The following is a 20396-nucleotide window of genomic DNA, read 5'->3' as shown; positions in this document are numbered from 1 at the left end:
TTTCGCTTGCTTTTCACCCGACCGAAGGATAATTCTGTTTATTTTCGAAATACGGAGCACACTGCCCGTCCTGATTTCCTATTGTGTCAGTTTTAAAGTCGCTATTCCATTCGAGAGTGCACGACAGCGAAATTTTCCACATTGGACCACCGGACACGGCCCTTCGACCCTTTATTGATGGGCCGTTTGCGGCAGGAAATTTTCCAGATGTTCTTAATATATCATCACATTTAATCTAGGAACGCATTAAAGCAAACAATGTATATAACGTAAATGCAACAGAGAAAAGCGAAATGGAAAAAATAAGAAAGAAAAGTGCAGTTCGCGAAGGCCATTTGGTGGCCCCGGCCTCTAATTGAAAAGATCTCCCCATTACGTGAGATCAATTTAAGGGGAGAAAGGGAAGGGTGCTTCTCTCTTCATCATAATTAACTCTAGGCGAGGAAATAACGTCGACGATCTGCCGTTGCTTACCTACGCCTATTTTGTATTTAAAAATTGTTGCAAAATGCAATACTCATTTGTTTTTAATTTTAGTCAACGTTTATAACATTCGGAAAATGTTCAGGTTGTATTTCCCTCACCCATACATTATTTAATTTAAAATCTTCTTTAAAATATTCTAAAATTTTTTTTGCGAAATTTTATTTATTTTATCTCTTGTAAGTTGAAAAAGTCGGTGTAAAAAAAGTGGCCCTTAAGGAGATCGAACCCACGATCTACGCGTTCATAGTATGACGCTCTGACTATTCGGCCGTTACTGTGCGTTCCTCTGGTACTATTATAAAATGTTAATAATAAATAAATAATAATCAATATCGATTCATACAGGATTGTTATTTTATAAAAATTTAAATTGCATTTACCATGCAAAATTTTAAGGTGACATCATCAAATTGTTGGCGTAAATGATATTCCTAAAAAACAAACAAAATTTGGCAACAGTCGTTCCATTATTTTCGGAGATTACTTAATAAATCTCGACACAAGCGACAAACAACAGGCAGACGGAAAGGGAAGACATATCTTTCCAAACTCTAGAGGCTATGAAACATCAAGAAAACATTTTGCAGATGGATCTTATCAATACTTCCTTAGCTGACGCTCGAAAAGTAGAAATCTTTGGAACCACCAGTTTTTAAAAGCTGTAGATATAATGGCCTAATTATTATTATTTGAAAAAGAGAACAAAAGTTCAGTTGCTTTTTGTGTAAGTAAATTCAGAACTGCACGATTACACAAACCGTGAGCTTACATGGATCTTGGTTCATTACTGTTTTGAATGTTGGTTTTATTTCACCAATTTAACTAAAGTTTAAATTAAACCAGAAAATAAAACATTAATTTATTCCATTCTACTTTTAATTACACTTTGTAGGCCTTACTTGTCATTTTGGAATAGTCAGTTGAATATCTCTTGGATTCATATTCGCTGTAGAACATGACTTCGGAAACGCAAACGCTAGGAGAGTGCAGCATTTTGTTAAATATTAAAATTGTTTGAACATAAACCAATTAGATATAAGCGAAGCTGGAAATTTTTTGCTCTCTTTACTGCTAACAACATTCCAATCAACTGAAAAATGAGATTACAGTAATAATTTACCAAAAAAAAACAGCGATTAATGAGCAAATATTTAAGCAGTTCTATCTACAGATATAACGATTTCTTCAGGCTATTTTTGTGGCGCAAAGTAAATTTGTATGAAGATTTTTGTCTATAGAGGGGTAATAATCGTTATTATCCGTTATAGTTGATAACAGGTGTGACAACGATCTCAGTAAAAATGTTTATTACTTTTACTAATGAAACATTATAAAATCATAATACCTATAAACTTTATTCTTGCACAGTTTCGTCATTACAAGAGTTACTAATTGAAATGTAATGTAAAGTAATTGTATTTGTTTTCATAAACTAATAAAGTTAAAATACCTTCACTTCGTCTTTAAATCACCAACCGAACACATTATTATAATTACACATAGTCAAAATAAGTGTCTACAGGTGATCCATGTATTTGAGCATATATAGCAGTTACAGGGTAAAATGACTTTTTTTGAGTGATTCAAGAATTTGTTAACGCGATTCTGAATATCAAAATGACAATGAAAGTTGCGACTGTCAACTAAACTTACTTCCGTTAGTTGTCATCAATAAATAACCAATTTCTTGTCTCAATGTAGACCTTACTTGTCTCATGAAAGCGATTTACCATAACCAATAAATCGATCACAGGCTAATTAAAAATATATTTTTTTTAGGAATTTTTCGAATAACAATTAAGTATAATTTTATACTCGTTTATATAGGGTTTTTATAAATGATTATAGGATCCAAGTAGGTCATGGAAACGTGCCGCCTATCACTTTAGATGAACTTTATTAAATGACTAAAGACTCACGACACATATCACACACATGTATAACTGGTTGCCTAAATTATTCATATCTTATTAAAAAATAAAACTGATTCATTACAATAAAAAGAAACAAATTTATTACGTTTAAACATCACAGTAAATGTTGAAAATGTTCACCATTTTGTTCAAGGCACATGTTCACACTCTTTTTAATTTCAAAAATGTTCTGTAATATCCTTTCGTCAATACTTTGGACCCACTGTTCAATTTCATGTTGCAGCAGAAACTCCTGACTGCTGAGGAAATCTTGTCAAAGATCTTCTGCTCAAGTCGTCTCTAATCATCAATAACTTCCTCAGATTCTGAAGATCTTCCACGAGATTTTCTTTTGTTGACACTGCCAGTTCGAACAAATCTGTTGATTACATTTCTAATGTGAGCCTCTAACGATGTTTCTTGAATTATCAAATCACGGTATTTGGCCCGATATGCGTAACAATGAAAGTATCTTGTTCAACAGACTAAACTATTTTCACGGTCATTCGCTTTTTTTTTTTAATTTTATAATAAGTAATACGATGAGTTTAAGTAACAAACAACAAGTTTAAATGACAAATGATATTAATGGCAAGTGAGAACTGTCATAAACAGGCATAATTTCAGCGAACCGGGATTTTTGCAATCCATGGCCAACTACACCCTTAGAGTCATTTATAAAAACCCTGTAGAGGAGGTTAACGACAATAAGTTTCGCTAAAATTTTTGCGGATTACATATCCATATCCAACACACTATCTCAAAACCGTGGGTCGATCTGGTATACCTATGGTATCTTTTGGTAACCTGTTCAAACAAAAGAAGTAGCTGCATTTGGCTCGTACGATGTTCAATACATTTTCAGAATGTACTGTCTCCATTATTATTATTAATAATAATACACTATGAAATTTTATGTTTCCAAAACTATCGTGTGCTTTTTTTCGTATTATTATTTCTATCTTTGTAGTTTTTACTGAATAATGAATTCAAGACAAAAAAATCTCTTTCACAAAGTATACTGTTTTAAAATGCGCAGAGCCTAGGATGAATTAAAAAAAAACATCGATATTTAAAAAATAACTCAATTACCAATCCAAAAATTTCAAATTCCCTAACTGTTTATCAAAAGTATTGTGATCGATTTTTTTCTTATTATGCATAATAACCATACTTGTGCGTAATTATTTAGTTTGCACTTTCGCTAAACTTTTATGGTGGTTTTTTTCTCTTTAAATCCTTTATAACAAACTATCCATTTGCTTTAAAAATCAATAAAAAAAAGTATATTCTGAGACTTATTCTTTGAGACACAGTTCTTATTTGTCGTAAAGTGGCGGTGAACAAATTTACAAAATGTGATCCATCTACAGGGTGTCTCTTTTATTTGATACAACCCCTGTAACTTTTTTATTTTTAAGAAAAACCTATAGTTCTTTGAGCAAATTTGTATTATTTTAAAGGAACTATGTGATGGCAACCTCACGTTTTTATTATAACTTCCGGTAGAACCGGAAATGACGTCAATTTTATTTTTTTTTATGGAACACTAGGTATATTTCTCCATAAATGGAAAGATTGATTTTTTGTAAAAAGTCATAAGCAACTAATATTCTAAAATCATACTTAAAAAGTTATTCAATAAAATAGACGAAAATTTAGGGGTTGTATCAAATAAAAGAAACACATGGTATACAATTTTTAACACAAGCATTAACGTTTCTGAAAAGGTGACAGATTGCTTGTAAACAGAAAATGCAAGTTAAATCGTACCTTGATCACTGAAAATTTTGAAAATTATCGCTTTATTATTACTTGTGTATTAAATTAATTAGTAGATGGCTTAAAGTCTCGCGTATGTATTTTAAAATTTATAATTATTTATTTGAGGCTATTTGGTCATTCGATTTGAGTACAAGGAACTATAGGTCTGCAGAAATATAAAATTATAATTTGTGATAAGACTGAAATATGCTCAGAATTTTGTGACAAATCTTTACCTTGATCCACCCAGATTTCCGAAGAAACGCAACTCAAAAAACCGCTGGGATTCATTCACGAATCTCTTCAATAATTTTTCACTTTATTCCAAAGTTTGAGGATGCAGCCGTTTCGGACATCTAAGGCACGTGCGTCGAGATTTGTGGAGAGAATAAAGAAATCTAATGGTCCCCGACCGTATTGCAGCTTGCGGATATTTGTGGTTGAATTGGTTAGAATCGTCCCTTTTCGACCTTCTTCCGCTTGCTGCAAATGCTAAATGAAATTATGCGACTAAACAATTAACCGCGAGCTCTCATTAACATTAACAACCCTCAAAAGCACGCTGATTCAGCTCGAGAGCGCTTTTTTGATGTCTGATGAGAAAAAGTGAAAGCAAAAATGGGTCAAAAGTTAACCAGGGAGCCTCTTTAGCACCAACAGCAACACGTCAAAGCGATCCATTAGAGCTTTTAACAGCGCGGTTAGTTTGACCACATCAGAGAATGCTTAAAGCGGAAATAGAGGAAATCAACTCATGTTTCCGTTGCCGTATTTATTTCTCAAGCATCGGACAGTTACCGAACTCCCGAAACCTCGTTGGATAATTATGCTGAGCCTCTGAACTTCGCACAACGATATTTCATGGTTGCGTTCAAAAGGAAGTGCTTAAAGTCAATTAATTGCTACGCAAAAGTACTCCAGATATTGATTCTGCTGTTCTGGCATCCCTTAAATCTAAAAGTAAATAACGAAATCTGATTTTTGCAAGTAGGGGCGTTTGTTCATTAAATCTGGATGTTGAAGAGAAGAAAAGTATAGCATAAATTTTCGAAGGGGTTTTAAGTCCAAATTGCAGCAAAAATTTTAGTGAAGCCTCTTTCTTATCGTGTGTGGAACATCCCGGGAACCGCTTTTCTTCTAGGTATAAAGTCGACATAATAAAGATAAAGTTTTGTGCCCTAAGTTCTTATAGGGGTTTTACTGTAACAAACTTACCCAAGCCAAATTTAGTAATTATGCTGAGGCGATATTTTAAAAATTATACACGTTATAAACGTAAAAAAATATATGTATGTGGGACAACAGTGAAATGGGATTAGTAATAACTGTATCTAGAGAGTTAGAGATATATTTTTTCTTTTTCATAATTTTTACGTTTAACAGTTCAACTGTGCATTATTTTATCCGTATTCTGATGTATACAAAGCTTTGTGTAGTTTTTCACATTCCTTTTAAGTTTGTCGCAAACCGGCACTTGTGCATTTTCCTACTTAAACGAAAAGACTTCAGAAGATCTTTGAAACCTGCGTTAAAAAGTTACACAAACGCCTGCACAGTGCATCAGTGGGAAGCACAGCGCAACCTGTCGCAATGGTATTTCACTATTCCGTACGAATCTCCACAGGCAATGTAGAAACTAAGAACTGACTATTAAACCACATTTACTTAAGATCGTTCAATTTTTTTTTTTTTTTTGTATATACAGCATACGCTCGATGGTACGTTGTCAAGAAAGTTTAAAAATCCTTGAATTTGAAACTTCAAAGTTGAAGTTAACTAAATATATTTACAGTCTAATTTCCATAAAAAGTGACAAAAATGACATCTGTCAACAGTAAACAACGACGTTGTGATCGTATTGTAGCAAATTATTATTAAATTATTAGTAACGTTAACGGGCTGTTAGACATACAGTTCATTAAAACAAATCGGAATTACAAAAGTTAATGATTAAATTTAACGTTTAATATTTGCAAAAGTTTGGTGCAAGGATTTTTTAACCATTTTTTCCAATTCTTCATAGACTTATAAACAACGTACCATCGAGCTTATACATCATTTTTGCATCACCCTGTATACTGGTGTTTGTTTTTTTGCATTTTCATATTAGCTTTTGGTTTCAAACAAATCTTTTGTACACTACTTTTTTTATTCACATGTATTTTAATATTATGATTAACAAAATTTTGAGATAACGTCATTGGTCTTTTGGAAGAAAGGAAAAGAACAATTTTAGTTATTACTATCGTCATGCTAGTATTAACGTTGTGTGTTTTTTGAGTTAGATATCTACTTTACATACCATACTCTTCACGATCTTTTGTAATATTAAAATTCCTTATTTCTCAATAAAAAAGTGTTCGCATTTTTTACATCTGCATGTAATCTTCCCTTATGTAATATATGAGTTGTAAGTATCAATAGAAACACTGTGTAACTAATTTATTGAAATTTTATTAACAGGTCATTAGAATTTTTAATTAAAATATAGAGAATATTCTCGAGTAAATACCGGTGATTTTTTTGAGTTTTTTACATTCCGGACTCTTTTTGGATTAAGGTAAAGCTTTTGCACAAAATGCTCAGCTACTTTCGAGATTGCCGAAGTAACAACCCTATTTGTATACGGGCCCTTGAACTCACGAAACAATAGAATGCGGAAAAGCCTCAGATAAATAACCTGCTTCAGAATTTTTCTTTTCTAATTTTCGCTCCGTGCAACTGAAGGAATCGACGCGAGCTATAATCAAATGGAATTGAATTTTTCTGTAAAATAAATTATCTTCTACAAATGACGTTTTAAAAATGAAATATCTTTAAATTGATCGCTTCCCCCTATAAACCAGAGCTTTCCGCACGAGGCTCCTAAATTAAATTTTAATATCTAGCCTCTTCTTTACTTTCGAGCACGTAGACAAATAAACGGGAGCTTAAAGTTTCCGAAATAAAAGTCTACACTTCGCGGACACTAAGACGCTTGAAATTAGCATACAACAGGTAGGAAAGTCGGCCTTTCTTTTTACCACCGAGATCGCTACACCAGATACGAAAACACGTAATTAATACGCCCCTGTATATGTTTCGGAAGCGGTGAACCGCACATGACGTAATCATTCGTGAAAAATGACACGAAATGAGAGAGGCCGTCGAGGAAAAGAAGTTTTCAAAGGATGACATAAATCACGCGGCGTAGTGATTGGCTGCCACACGTAGGCTTGCGTGGCGCGGAAACATTTACAAATAAAGCAGGGACGGATTGGCCAATAAACCGCCGTCTTTTTTTCCAAAAAAATGCTAGTTTTACGCAAATCTGGGAAAGAAAAATGAGAAGTACTATTGAACTTATTGCCCCCGAAAATAGCACAAATTAGAGCCAAAGGGGAGTGTAAATACGATTTTAGTCTTCTCCAGGCTGGTATCTTCAATTGGTAATCGATATTTTTGAAACTTAATGTGTTCGAGGATTTGTACTTTTTACCCAACTTTGAAAAATGTTATTAATGTCTAAAATAAAGTGGACAGTTTTTTGTTTGATTCAGTGTTTAGTTTTAATTTCTCAAAATTAATCTTTTGAATTTATTGTCTATTCCAGCTTACTGTTTGTTAGATTCATGTCAACCAGCTATGATTTCTTTATCGATTCCTTCCGAGAAAACATAATGATTGAGTTTAATAAGTGGCACTTTTTTAAATTTTCACTGCCTACTATCAAACACATGCAGTTGAAACAATTTCCCCTATTCTAATAGAGTACGTACATATGTATGTATAACTATAATATATTTTAGATTTCAGTTTTAGATGCTTAAACCAAACGTCGTAACTCTCTCTTTTATTGCCTAAATTAGCGATAATTATTTTTTATTATCGTCGCTATAGCAGTGCCTCACTGTGCTGTTTAAACCAATGAAAATCGGCAAAAATGAATGCAGGCAGCTTCTATGAATCATATTCTCGCTTATAGAATATGGTAGATTTTTCGACGCACTTGGAGGATCCCCTTCGTAAATGGGATTAAGTGCAATGATGTTTGTTGTCCTACAAACAAATTCGATCTGTCGCAATTTGAGCTGTCTGTCACCTGTCTATCCTTGTATTGAAATTGTGTGTGCATATGATGTTATAGATTAGATTTGAGGAGCGCGCATGCCATTTTCCACAGGGTTTCAGCAGCAGTGCTTTCGAATTTCAGCAGTAAGCTTCGAGCTTTCGCCGTTCACGAACGCTTCCGCTTTTTCCTTTCAGTGCAGCTTTCGTCGTGTGCAACCGTAATACAAGTGGTCTTGATGTGATTTTGTAATCATGAAATGTTTTCAATGTTTACGTGCTTCTCTATACGAGAGATGGTAATTTTCACCAATACGATTTAGGTGGTGGCAAAACCAATCATTTTTATACCTCATCGGCGATTCATGATAATGTAAATGACAGCTTTTTTATTTAACGATGTTCATTTTTGACGATAATGGGTGGAAGCCTTTGTGTGAAAGCACTGCTTCCATTGAAGCATTAACTAAAGCTGGGGTGGACTCAGGATATCCACTTACAGGTGTTCTGCAGTTAATTGTGTCTGTGATTACATAAGTGTACCTGAATTAATTAAACCGTTGTATGCTGACGCTTCCCTTACCACCGCTATCCGAAGTTTGTGCTTGAAGACTTGTTTATGTACGTTCAGTACCTGCTGATTTAATTTACATAATGTATTCCAACATGATGCATCAATGATTACGTTTAATGGTTCAGTTCAAGTTTCAATACATGTTTTAATAATATCCAGGCGATCTACGCTTGTTTCCTACATTTAAAAGAAGTGCGAATTGGGTGAGGTATAAAAAGATTTTATTGTCGACACGCTAAGACTTTCTCTCTTGGCGCCTGAAATTTTCAACATTTCGGCACTAAAGATGTCGGCAAGTCGTCATAACAGAAATTCCTTTCATGGCTTAGCTATGCGTCAACAGCGGATTGGAGTGTAGTTTGCAAGTAGAATAATTATTTTAATTTAATTAAAACTTTACAGATCTCTAGACATTCTTGAATAACTTTCATTAGTTTTGTATGTAATGCACGAGGGAATTTTGTGGGTAAAGAGCTATTTAATGTTGCAAAAGGCATTTAATTATGTTGTGAATCGGATACATTATTACGAACTTTTTACAACTGAAAATAATTGAAATTAAACTGTTGTATTGTATTCATCGTTAATTAGAAATGATTTTATTTTGCTTTGTTGTCAAAACACTTTCATTGATGCTGAAATTTAACCATTTGTGGAGTCTGTTTAAATATTCATAAAAATTAAATTAGATACCTGTTGATTAATAAATAAACTTCGATGAGAGTAATTTAGTTTTCGCATACCTAATTATTTGCAATATGTGATATTCAGACAAGAATCAGTTAGATGACAATTATTCGTGTTAGAAATGTACACTTAGAGATTCCGGTTGGCAAAATATTAATAAATATTTTTCCAAATTTTTGTTCCTAATAAAATTTTTTAATATCTTAAAACGAGTCAGTTTTTGTATTATTTAATTTACGCTTGTTGTGTCAAAATCATTTTTCGATGTTCATTAATTTTAATTTCAACTTTTATTTTTTCATAATTTCAGTACATACTTTTATACACATGATATTTTTCGGAAACTTTCAAATATCAAAAAATAACATCGGTTTCCAAGAAAATTGGTTCTATAAATAAGTACGATGGGGCTTGATATTCAGAAATATGTGACAGACAATGAAATGAAAGGCAATATTATTCTCGAGGGAAGAATCTTCGAAGCTTTTTAAATAATACTTATGTTTGTATATTCTCTACTTTAAACTACGCAAAAATAGATACAAACTTGCGTAAACCCCGTTCTAGTACTAATTATAAACTGGAAGTGTTTTAATTTTCAAATGATTTTTAAATACTCTTTTAGTTTTTATTTATGAAAAAAAAAATGTTGAGACTTTAAATACCTATATGTATTACATAGTTTTTTAATGGAAAGGATTCATCTAAAAACGATCGACGAAAAAGTAGTTGGCTTAATAGGATGAAATGGTAGTTACTATAATATTAAATCTAGCTAACAAAAACAACCATTTGTATGAAACTTTGTCAAATATATTCTTTTATACTTCGTTGTTTGGTAGCAAAGAATACATTATATTCAATACATTTTTGATTATTATTGTACTTTGTAAAGTTTATATGTAACCCTTTCGAATATTTTTTTAACTCGGATACCGCCTCGAAAGAAGTCTCATTCACGTAGCCCAAAATACCACTCCCTCTGTACCAAATTAAGTGTCCAATTTGGAAATAAATTTTGTCCCAAAATAAATGTCCAATTTATAAAAGATTCGATATTTTTTCAAATAAAGGGAAAATAGTTATTTATGACATAAATGTTAAAAGTGAGATTTTATTTTGTGAGTGTGAAAATTTGGGAAACGAACGAAGTGAACCACACGAACAAAATAAAAATTACTTTTAATAAATATCATACACCATTTTTTATACAAACACTGTAAAAAGCAACAAAAAGGTTTAATTATTATTAATTTTTAGAAACGAAATGAACAACATCGGTGTAATTGTGAATAAATTCATAAAAATTGTCAGTTTGTTGTTGGTACAAACCAAACGTTTCATAAAGTAACAGTTTTAGCGTTTCATGACGAAAAAGTCTACTTTTAATATGTGTTTGTATAAAAATGTATTTTTTAATGACAAACTATTATTATTACAACAAAAAAAAAACATTTTATAAGAAATTTTGATGTGGTACTGAATTTTCGTTGCAATTAACAAAAATAATACAAATAGGTTGTTGAAATTCGGATTGTATTTTCAGTTTGTTCTCGTTACATATCGTGTCAATAAAATACATTTTCTCAGATTTTTAGTCCATTGTTCTGAATCATATAAAAGCATTATTTACAAAAAGAGACTTTAGAATCGTCCTCCATGCTAAATTCGACAGTTTTCGTTGAAACCGAACAACTTCTAGCCACAGATTGCAAGGCCCGCGCTTAATCTTTCCGTTTACACATACCTACTGCAAGAAGAAACTGGTAGAACTTTTTCTATTAAATTAGGCTTTTTTCTTTGAATTGGTGCAACTGGTTTTATTTCCAATACCATATTGTCTCCACAACGTGGTAAAGAAAACCCTTTCATGTTTAAAATTAAAGGTAATAAGTATTTATCAAATTATTGAAATCGAACACTTATTTTGGAACAGAGGGAGTATTTTGTAAAGAAACTACATAAATAACCACTAAAAGATAGTAGGTGGTCCGCTTTTGAGCGGCTTTATAAACAGAAAAGTTAGGAACGTATAGGTCTTGCATGAGACACCCTATTATTGAGTATTGGAAAGATTAACAGCATTTTTTTTTTTTAATATATCAGTCCTGTTTTTTTTGGTGCAAAATAGTTTAGAAATTTCCTCAATTCAAGAATTTTTATTACAAATAGCTGTAAACTCTAGTGCAATCTCACTTTACTGTAGCACTTAAGTTCGGACGCTCGAAATCGATACCCTGTAAAACGGGATTTGTTTTTTATAGAAATAGTTCACTCTATACATATAGGATGAAGGAGTCGACACGATAATAAAATCTTTTATAGTTTTCGGAAGTCCATAAAATTTAAACTTGATCTCATCACTGACATTACTTGATCAAATGCAGTAATCATATAAAATGTTCGGTAGTAAAGAAGTTGCGCTGATATTGAACAATAAATTGGAAGATTCTAAAGTAGTTTCACGTTACTTTGTTCTTGTCTCATTTCAAAGTAATGCTTAAAATAATGCACTGCATTTGCAATATTGCTTATCATCTGAAAACTTCTGCAACTGGAGGACACCTGCAGTGAGAATGCTTCCGCTGCGAATTGTAATACTCCCAAAGTAGAGATATCTTTGTATATTCATTGTCTACTTTGAAATTATGAAAGGAATATTTGTTTTACAAATATATTACGACCTGTAGACACAAAGAATTTTGTTTGTTTCTGTCAGTTTAAATTTTAGTTGGTATTGGAGTATTCTTAACTAATCTAAAGAGTACAATATGCGTTATGAATTTTTTGTTACTTTAATATGACGCAATTTACGAATCATTTATCTATAATGTGAGGCACACATGTACGTTTAGCTAGTTTATTTTACAGAAACCTTTCAGTAAGAAAAACATATTCTAAATCGAATAGCTCGATGCGGGCGAACACACCTTGCACTTACCGCTTAAAAATTGTAGTAACAATTTTCTGAAATTAAAGAAACATATACTATCAAATGTTCCATACACCTCAAATTCACACCGAAGACTCGGTATGATTCTTTTAGAAATGAACGACCCCTGTTGTCATGATTTCAAAATGTACGTGAAAATTTGACTCGACTAATCAAAAAGTAAAATTTTTATCAATAAATATTTTAAAATAGAGTTGTGACCAGAAAATGTAAATTACTTAATAAAATTACATACAACTTCATTTAAGATAGTTCAATAAAAAATTGTTAAATATTCTCTGAAAATTTGGACTAGAAATAAATATACATAATATTTAATTTGATTTGCCGCAAACTGACCACACATACCAAGTTCCCAAAACTTGAAAATTTATGTAAATAATTTCTAAGATAATGTGTAAGTAAATTGTTTCAAAAATTCATTTCTTTTCTGAAATCAAAGGGTAGTGAACAATTGTAAAAAATAAAAGCTTGTTGTCAAAAACAAATTAAAGGGCAAATGTGACGTTATCAATTTTATATCTATCTAATAAATCGACAATAAACAAAAGAAAACAGGCAAACAAACAAGAGTTCTCCTAAAGAATATATGAATCAATTTGTTTTATGCACATTATCCAATTTCCGTGCAGTTTTGAAACAGACCAAAAGCAGTCATAAAAATTAATACTTAACGTCACTAAAACGCTAGTTATATCATTACAAAAATTTATTAAATGAATCTGTAAAAAAAATGTTCAAATTGCAACACTGTTGGTACTTCAGTAATTATTTATTTTTGTGATTGCATAGGTGGAATAGTTAAAAAAATGTTAAATTCAAAAAAAAATCTAAAAACATATTATTAAGACATATCAGAACGGGCTCAAATAGTTTCACTAAAAGTCTAGAAACACAATACGTTATTATTCGTGTTAATTTTAAACATTAAAACATATTTTTCATCCACACTAAAAATTGATTGAATCAAATTTTGCTCGTAAGTTATTTTTTTATAATTGTCTTGAACAGCTTCCTGGAAATGGAGTAAATTTCATTTGTTTTAAATTTATTTAATCCACGAGATCTCAGAAAGTAATTTCCGACCAGGACTACAGCAAACTCTGAAAAATTGATCAATATTTAGGCATATGTTGAAAATAATTTTCTACGTCATATTGCTTTTTCTCTTATTTGTATATTTATTCTCGTATTCAAATTATTGGCCCGAAGCACAGTCAGACGCAAAGCATTACATTTTTCGCGACGGTTTCTTTTAAATTGGCGTCACTTTATTTTGTAAAATTTTCTTTGATCGTGTCTTTGAAGTTCGACATTATTTTAACGTTCCGGTTTAGCTCTGCGAGCCAAAGCAGACTTTGCATTGTTAGTTGGAGAGAAAATGTTTAATATTGTCGGGAGTAAATTAAACGGGGTTTGTTTGGCGAAGCGTCTAGAGTCATGTAAATTCGCCTGAAAAATTCCCCTAATTGGCGAACATTTTTATACATTTTTGCCGTACCGGCTGTTTTCATCGTTTCGTCCTCTTGAGCCGGCTCCTTGCAAATCGGATACGCTCCCTAATACCACCGTTCCCAAGACCGGAAGGCATCATTAAAATATAAAAAGAATAATTGTATATTACATTTTTTAATAAGCGTTTTTTCGAAAAGGAAACTTCTCCATTCCAATGTTTGGAAATGGGGTGGATTTTATTATCTCAAAACGTTGGTTTCCCTGCACAACTCTTTAATTAAATGCAGCCCCTGCTTGGATTCGGCAAATAAATCACAACTCTTTCTTTCAGTTTTTCGGGATCATGAATATTGAATTTAAAAGTTTTCGTGTGAAAAGCGGCGCGGTCGAGTTCGTCCCCGACTTCTCTGTTCTTCCTGCCAATTTTAAAGAAATCTGACGGAAACGACACGCAGTAAATTGCTTTTATTAATGATGTTTACTTAACTCACTTGCGGGGAATCTCAAAGACGTTGTGTCCCCCTTCGTTCGTTTTTTTGTTCGAGTTCTTTAGTGGTCTTTTGTGTAGTTTCGGAGGGCGCTTTCCAAATTAAACAAATCTTTAGCAGATAACAACGTTCCAGATGCTTGTGGCAGCTTTTCTTTAGAACGATGTTTGTTTTTTTATCTGGTAAGTGACGAACGCGTTTTAAAGTCCCCTACGTGACGTTTATGTCTGATAACCATAAAGGAGATATTAGACAATTTGCGAAACTACGTAAAGTTAACTGTAAACGTGAAACTCAGAGTGAAACATGTGCAGCAAAGTATCATACAGATTTTATAACGTAAAAAACGAAATAGTTTTCTGACGATTTTCTCAACCCTTCTTTCTTCCTTAAAATACGTTTTAATGAAATTTAGAATATTTGTACAAGGACCTATTGCTTCAAAATAAACAATACCTGTAATAAATATTTTCACAAAATCTTTTGTTTCCAGTATTAGTGAAATTATCAGGCATTTATCACCAATTGACAGGGGCTTGTATTCATAAATTTCAGCAATACTTCCATTCCTCTTTCTAATCCATCATTTATTCATCACCCAGGGAAAGCTGTCAGATTATTTTTATTTGTAAACAAGAGCTGACAAAACATTGTTTGCGCTTTTCCAATTTTTTTAAATCGATAGATGGTAATTCGTCTTGTTTATTTAATTTTCATTAGTGGTCCACGTTTCATACTTTTTAAAAATAATTTTGTCAAGGGTATATCCATTTATTGGCCCGTACCTTAAAACATTAATAAGAGTCTGCGGTTATTGGGTGGGTAGCTTTCTAATTAATAATTGCTATGCCCGCTAAAAATCATCCGGCACAGTTTGAGTTATTTTCAAACTCAGCTTTTCAATCTTCATGACCTTATCAGCTTTCAAAGTATTCTTTTTTGGTCGATGGTTTTATTAAATTTTATTTTCTGTACAATATTTGCTAATAATTTTTAACACTTTAATTTCTAAAATAATCTTTACATAAATTTTTTTCGTTTACGCAAGTTCTAAGCATTCAATTAGATTTCAGACTTCAAACGGTACGGTAAAATACACTTCTGATAAATCAGGATTTAGAGTTTGTTTAACATTTAGGACTATTTATGCAAATATTAAAGATCCATCACTTGCTGATTTATGTTTGTAATGCACTGTCTGCTAGTGTTGCATGAATGCATAATTGAATTGTCATAATTTAGTACAAGCGCATCAACAACAGATTGCATTTGATACAATACTGAGAAAACAATGAAATTTTGCCTTTGTACTATAACGAAATTAGTCGGTGTGATATGAGAAATTATGTTACAAATTACATTCACTTTAGCAGGTGCTTAACGGCAAAACGTAATTGAAGTTGACACTATTTACTCTAAATTAAAAACAGCGTCTTTAAAATTGAGTTTGTTTTGCGAATGATTAAGTTTCACTGCATTTTAGAAAATTTGATAATATCGCACTGATCGATTCCCAAAGGGCAATTTTTGGTCCACTGACCCAAACTCAAACACGTTATTATTCTCACACCACACGAAATTTTAATACGAAACTAACTTACTAATTACTCCCCTATTTCTTAATGTACCTTACCCGCAGGTAGGTATTTAACAGCTTACAGTTATTATTATCAGCTTTCACCAACTCACACAACTGTCCTCCATTTTCAAAGATATGTTGGATACTTATTGGCTTTTCAAATCTACCAATGTTTTTTTTTAATTAGCTCTATTATATTTGGATTGCCGAACAGACTGAAAACTCGTAAAAATTTTTTACCAAAGTAAAAATGATTTTCATGCCTAATCCTCAGTCTTTTGGGTGACTGAAACTTGATATGGAAATGTATATAAATTTGTCTCAAATTCGGCACACTCAAAAAACCAACTAACATTTCTGAAAATGACCGTATGGTTAACGAAAATTGTTTAAAGTTGGTAAAATCAGCTAATAGCTGTAAATGTTTAAGCATACCTGTGGGTTTACAGACTTAAAAATAAAGAGAAATTCTAACAGAGACTCGATACCGCATTCGAAGTTGTTCGTCCTAGTCGCAAGAGGGGTGGTGGGGGAAACCGCAGGTAGAGTATTCGTTAGGACGTAATTAGTAAGTAAGCGTCTTTAATCTGAGAAGATGACAACATAGCTACTCGTATTGAAACTCGTCGACAGTGTCTTGATAATATCGTGTTTGACTTAATCTTGATTTGAGTATTGTGACAACTGAAAGCTGAAAGCATTGATTTTTGGGCAAAAAGTTACTTTTACGTTTGTGAAAATGTATATGTGTATAATATATCGCGAATTACAACATCTTATTGTAATTCTGCGTCGTGAATTTGACTTTCTTATAAGAAAAAACCCTTAAGCAAATCTTTAAGAGATAACAACGTTCCAGATGCGCGTCGCAGTTTTTCTTTCGAACGATGTTTGTTTTTTATCTCGTAAGTGACGAAGGCGTTTTAAAGTCCCTACGTGACGTTTATATCTTGACAAATTCATCAAATGAGCTCCGTAACGAGCAAACCAATTTCCTTTCGACCGAACGATGTTGAATCAAATCCTGCAGTCGTATTGCAGGAGCGAAAGTGTTGCATTATTCTTTAAATAAGTAGTCTCTGAGCGAGCGTGTTCACTCCAGTTCGGGTAAATATTGATTAGTCCGACCCACTTTCTGTCATCGCCTGTTACATGCCGAACCTAATGGGGATATTTCTACCCCTTTTACATTGCCGAAGAGAACATACATGGCCCTTGTCCCTAATATACGGACCCTTCGTGTCGACAGATACAACGCGCTGCCCGGACTATCGCGACCGACCCGAATTAATGAGATTGTTCATAAATTAACGAATGCCATTTTCCCCACTTGGTGGACAAACGAAAACCAATTATAGAAACCAATTTCGTTTGCTGATCATTCAGAGTTTTTCAAACACACCACCAATCAAATTAAAAACGATCAAAAAATAACATTGACGCGCTGACCGCGAGCTTTTAACATCAAACTTCCGGGAGTTTACATGTATAGAGTGAGAAGCTTTTGAAATGTCGCATCTGTGACCGTCCAAAAATGCAAAAACGAGTGAAAAATATCCAAATATGAAACTTATTCAATTCCAGATTAATGGTGAAATTTCAGATGTGCTGTTATCTAGGGGCCTCTGACGTAATTTTCTTTTTTGTTTTATTAATTTTATAAATAATTAGAAACGATATCATAACAAAGTGTACAAATTTCACTAACAAACCAATGAAAAAACTTAACTTCTACAAATTTTGAGGACTATGAGTAATATACGGATTTTCTATTGTAATGCAAACTGCAGTTACTGTAACAATAAAAACAATCATTCTCAGGAAGTTACGTTGCCGTATATTTTAGAAACTAAATCTTGTCTGAAAATGACATATTTCTTAGCTTACTGTTATTTACTACATATATGTCGATTTCGTTGGTTAACAATCCTCTTCAGTTATACTATAAATGGTACAAATTAACAATAATTTTGTGGTAGCTCTATATGTTTTAAACCGACAGCTTTACATAGATTACTATAGATTCTTTCTACGGAGTAAATACCTCTTTACTGTAACTTTTATTTTTGTATTTTTCAAAGAAACGCTATCCTACTACAGCACCCATCCTAGCATGTTTGAATGTAGTATTATTGCCCCCTTGAACTTTTGTAATGTAGGTACAGATTTTTGCCACCACCACATAATTGTACTGTACTATGTCTAAATCGATTTATTTCTGGATAACAGTGCGTACTAATGCACTTTCTCTCGTCGTTATCCTAATCTTACCGCATGTTTAATGTGCACCCGATCAGATAATTACCACAAGAGAGGAGTTTGCAAGCTAAACGCCAAGATGAAACAGTGACGCGTAAAACGTGAATCGAATACCGCAGACAAAAGCTCAATAGTGGCGACGGCGGCGGTGGAGGCATCGTCAACAGGGTTTTGCCTCATGGTCCAGCCGAGCAACAACAATAACAACGGGAGCTCCGACATGGACTCGCTCGAGGACATGCTGCGGAAGGTAAATAAATAAGAGAAAATAATCTAGAAAAAAACTCGTGAGCTATCTTTTACCAAGTTTCTTTTCAACTTTACAACTATTCGTCCTAAGCTTGAGTAATTGGAGTTCTTCAGGCGTAGCAATGATAACTTTTAAAAAATGGCCATTCTCGTTTCGAAGTCATCTCGTTTGAAATGTATATGGTCGAGCTTTGAGATCCGGGACTTTGGTGTGACGACGCTTAATTTTGTTTTGACTTGTCTCCAGAGCATAAACTAACTAACCAAGTTCGCATTTGTTATGAGAGGAAAATAAGAAAGTTGCTGGAGTTTAAAACAGAGTTGTGGTTAAATGGTGTTTGAAAATTTGTTTTTAAAAGAACGGGTTATTTTGCTGAAATAGTACAGAACGGGAAGACGAAAATGTGTTCCTATTACTTAAGTTTTTGTTGTAATAGTTGCTCAAATGTCTTCTAAATGCCAGTCGAGGAAGCTGCATACCAGCGTAGATGCGGCTGAAAAGACATTTGAGTTAGCAATTATTGTTATCTTATTTTGGTTTGTAATTCCATCAACGAAATTAAGTGGATATCATCCGACTAAACAAAATCTAAAAATTAATTTATATTTAATATGTTGTATGTTGTCTAATTTAATCCTCTTTAAGTGTCTTGAATATTAATTATTCTCTTTGCTAAAACACTGCAACATAAGCATTTTTTATTGTGTTACATAGAATTTGTGTATGAGGCAACACGACCGGAAAAAATAAATCGAGGAAGTTCATCCGGAATATGAAAAATGGAACTTTGTCACATTTTTGTCACGAAAAGCAGGATATTAATGTAATTAACTTTGTTCCGTGTTTATTACCACTGCCATTTAACGTTATTTCGATGTAAAATTCTGTGTATATAATACTTGTTGTGTTGGTAACCTTGTCGAACGTCAATACTGTACAAAGTTAATTACGTCGATACTACTTGTTGTTTTAAACTAGTTCCCGTGTTATGACAAAATTAAATTTTCTGTAATCCCAAGCTGAAATTTTTGCGTAAAATCCATTGCTAGTACTAATATGAAAATTTGTCATATAAAACCAATTTTCTAAACATTACATCTAAAAGTAAAACTAATAATATCAAAGTAGCAGTTACTTTTTTGTTACATGTTTATGTCAGATTTTCAGCGAATTATAAATAAAACATAACATCAGGAATAAAATTAGATAAAATAAATAAACACTTGGATTCTTTTTGTACGCGTCTAACCTGCTAAGTGATGGGAATATTTACTAAAACAAATGAAAAATTTTATTAAAATTACACTTAAATATTTATTTACTATCCGATTTCTTTTCTTTATTTTACTATAAAGTAATAAATAAACGAAAGTATAAAACGTGTTCAACTGAATTCTTATATGTTTGTCATTTAATTTACACAGAACAGCTTGTGTAATTGTTTTTTATTTCAGTTTCGATATTTCAGAATGAATCAACGAGATATCAAATAATTGAGTATCAAATAAAATTTAGAATATTCAAAGTAGAACTTAAACTCGTTGCTTAATTCATTGGTTCAGTATCAATTATGAGAAAATTTCGATTGGAATATCCATTATTTCTTTGTGGCAAGAAGTGTTATTTATAATACATACAAATATATCAATAAGGACCTTTATTTATGTCATTTAATTTTTACTACAATACCTAAACACACAAATTAAACGTGGTAAACAAAAAATCGTAACTTCAAATTATGGAAAATACTGTATATAAAAAAAGAATTTAAATCAATTTATAACGCAATTTTAGTTCAAATATTTGAAGTAGATATACAGAAGATGTCCTCAAGCTAGCGCTGGACAAGCAACTTGCTTTTCTCATCTTCTGTTACTCATATCGGGAACAAGAAGAATCTAAGAACCTAACGCAAACTTCAGATTTTGATCCCATGTTACT

General features: G+C 32.4%; 1 protein-coding gene across 6 annotated transcripts in view; it reads left to right on the top strand.

The window, feature by feature from the left end:
- The window catches only part of LOC135131743 (uncharacterized protein), a 228195-nt gene that overhangs the window by 160008 nt on the left and 47791 nt on the right, over positions 1-20396 (top strand). Inside the window, exons 1-2 of one of the 6 annotated variants that reach the window (XM_064059625.1) lie at positions 8448-8509; positions 18244-18455. The exons of the other annotated variants lie outside the window; for them this stretch is intronic. Coding sequence (XP_063915695.1) covers positions 18384-18455 — 72 coding nt within the window. The 5' untranslated portion in view covers positions 8448-8509; positions 18244-18383. Of the gene's footprint in view, positions 1-8447; positions 8510-18243; positions 18456-20396 lie in introns of those variants that run through there. 6 annotated transcript variants of the gene reach the window in all.

The sequence above is a fragment of the Zophobas morio genome, unplaced genomic scaffold (genome assembly GCF_036711695.1).
Source record: "Zophobas morio isolate AGI-343-1 ecotype UQ-CSIRO unplaced genomic scaffold, CSIRO_AGI_Zmor_V1 ptg000002l, whole genome shotgun sequence".
NCBI classification, from domain to species: domain Eukaryota; kingdom Metazoa; phylum Arthropoda; class Insecta; order Coleoptera; family Tenebrionidae; genus Zophobas; species Zophobas morio.
Note: the sequence above shows the minus strand (reverse complement) of the source record. Positions and strands in the feature narration are given on the sequence as shown.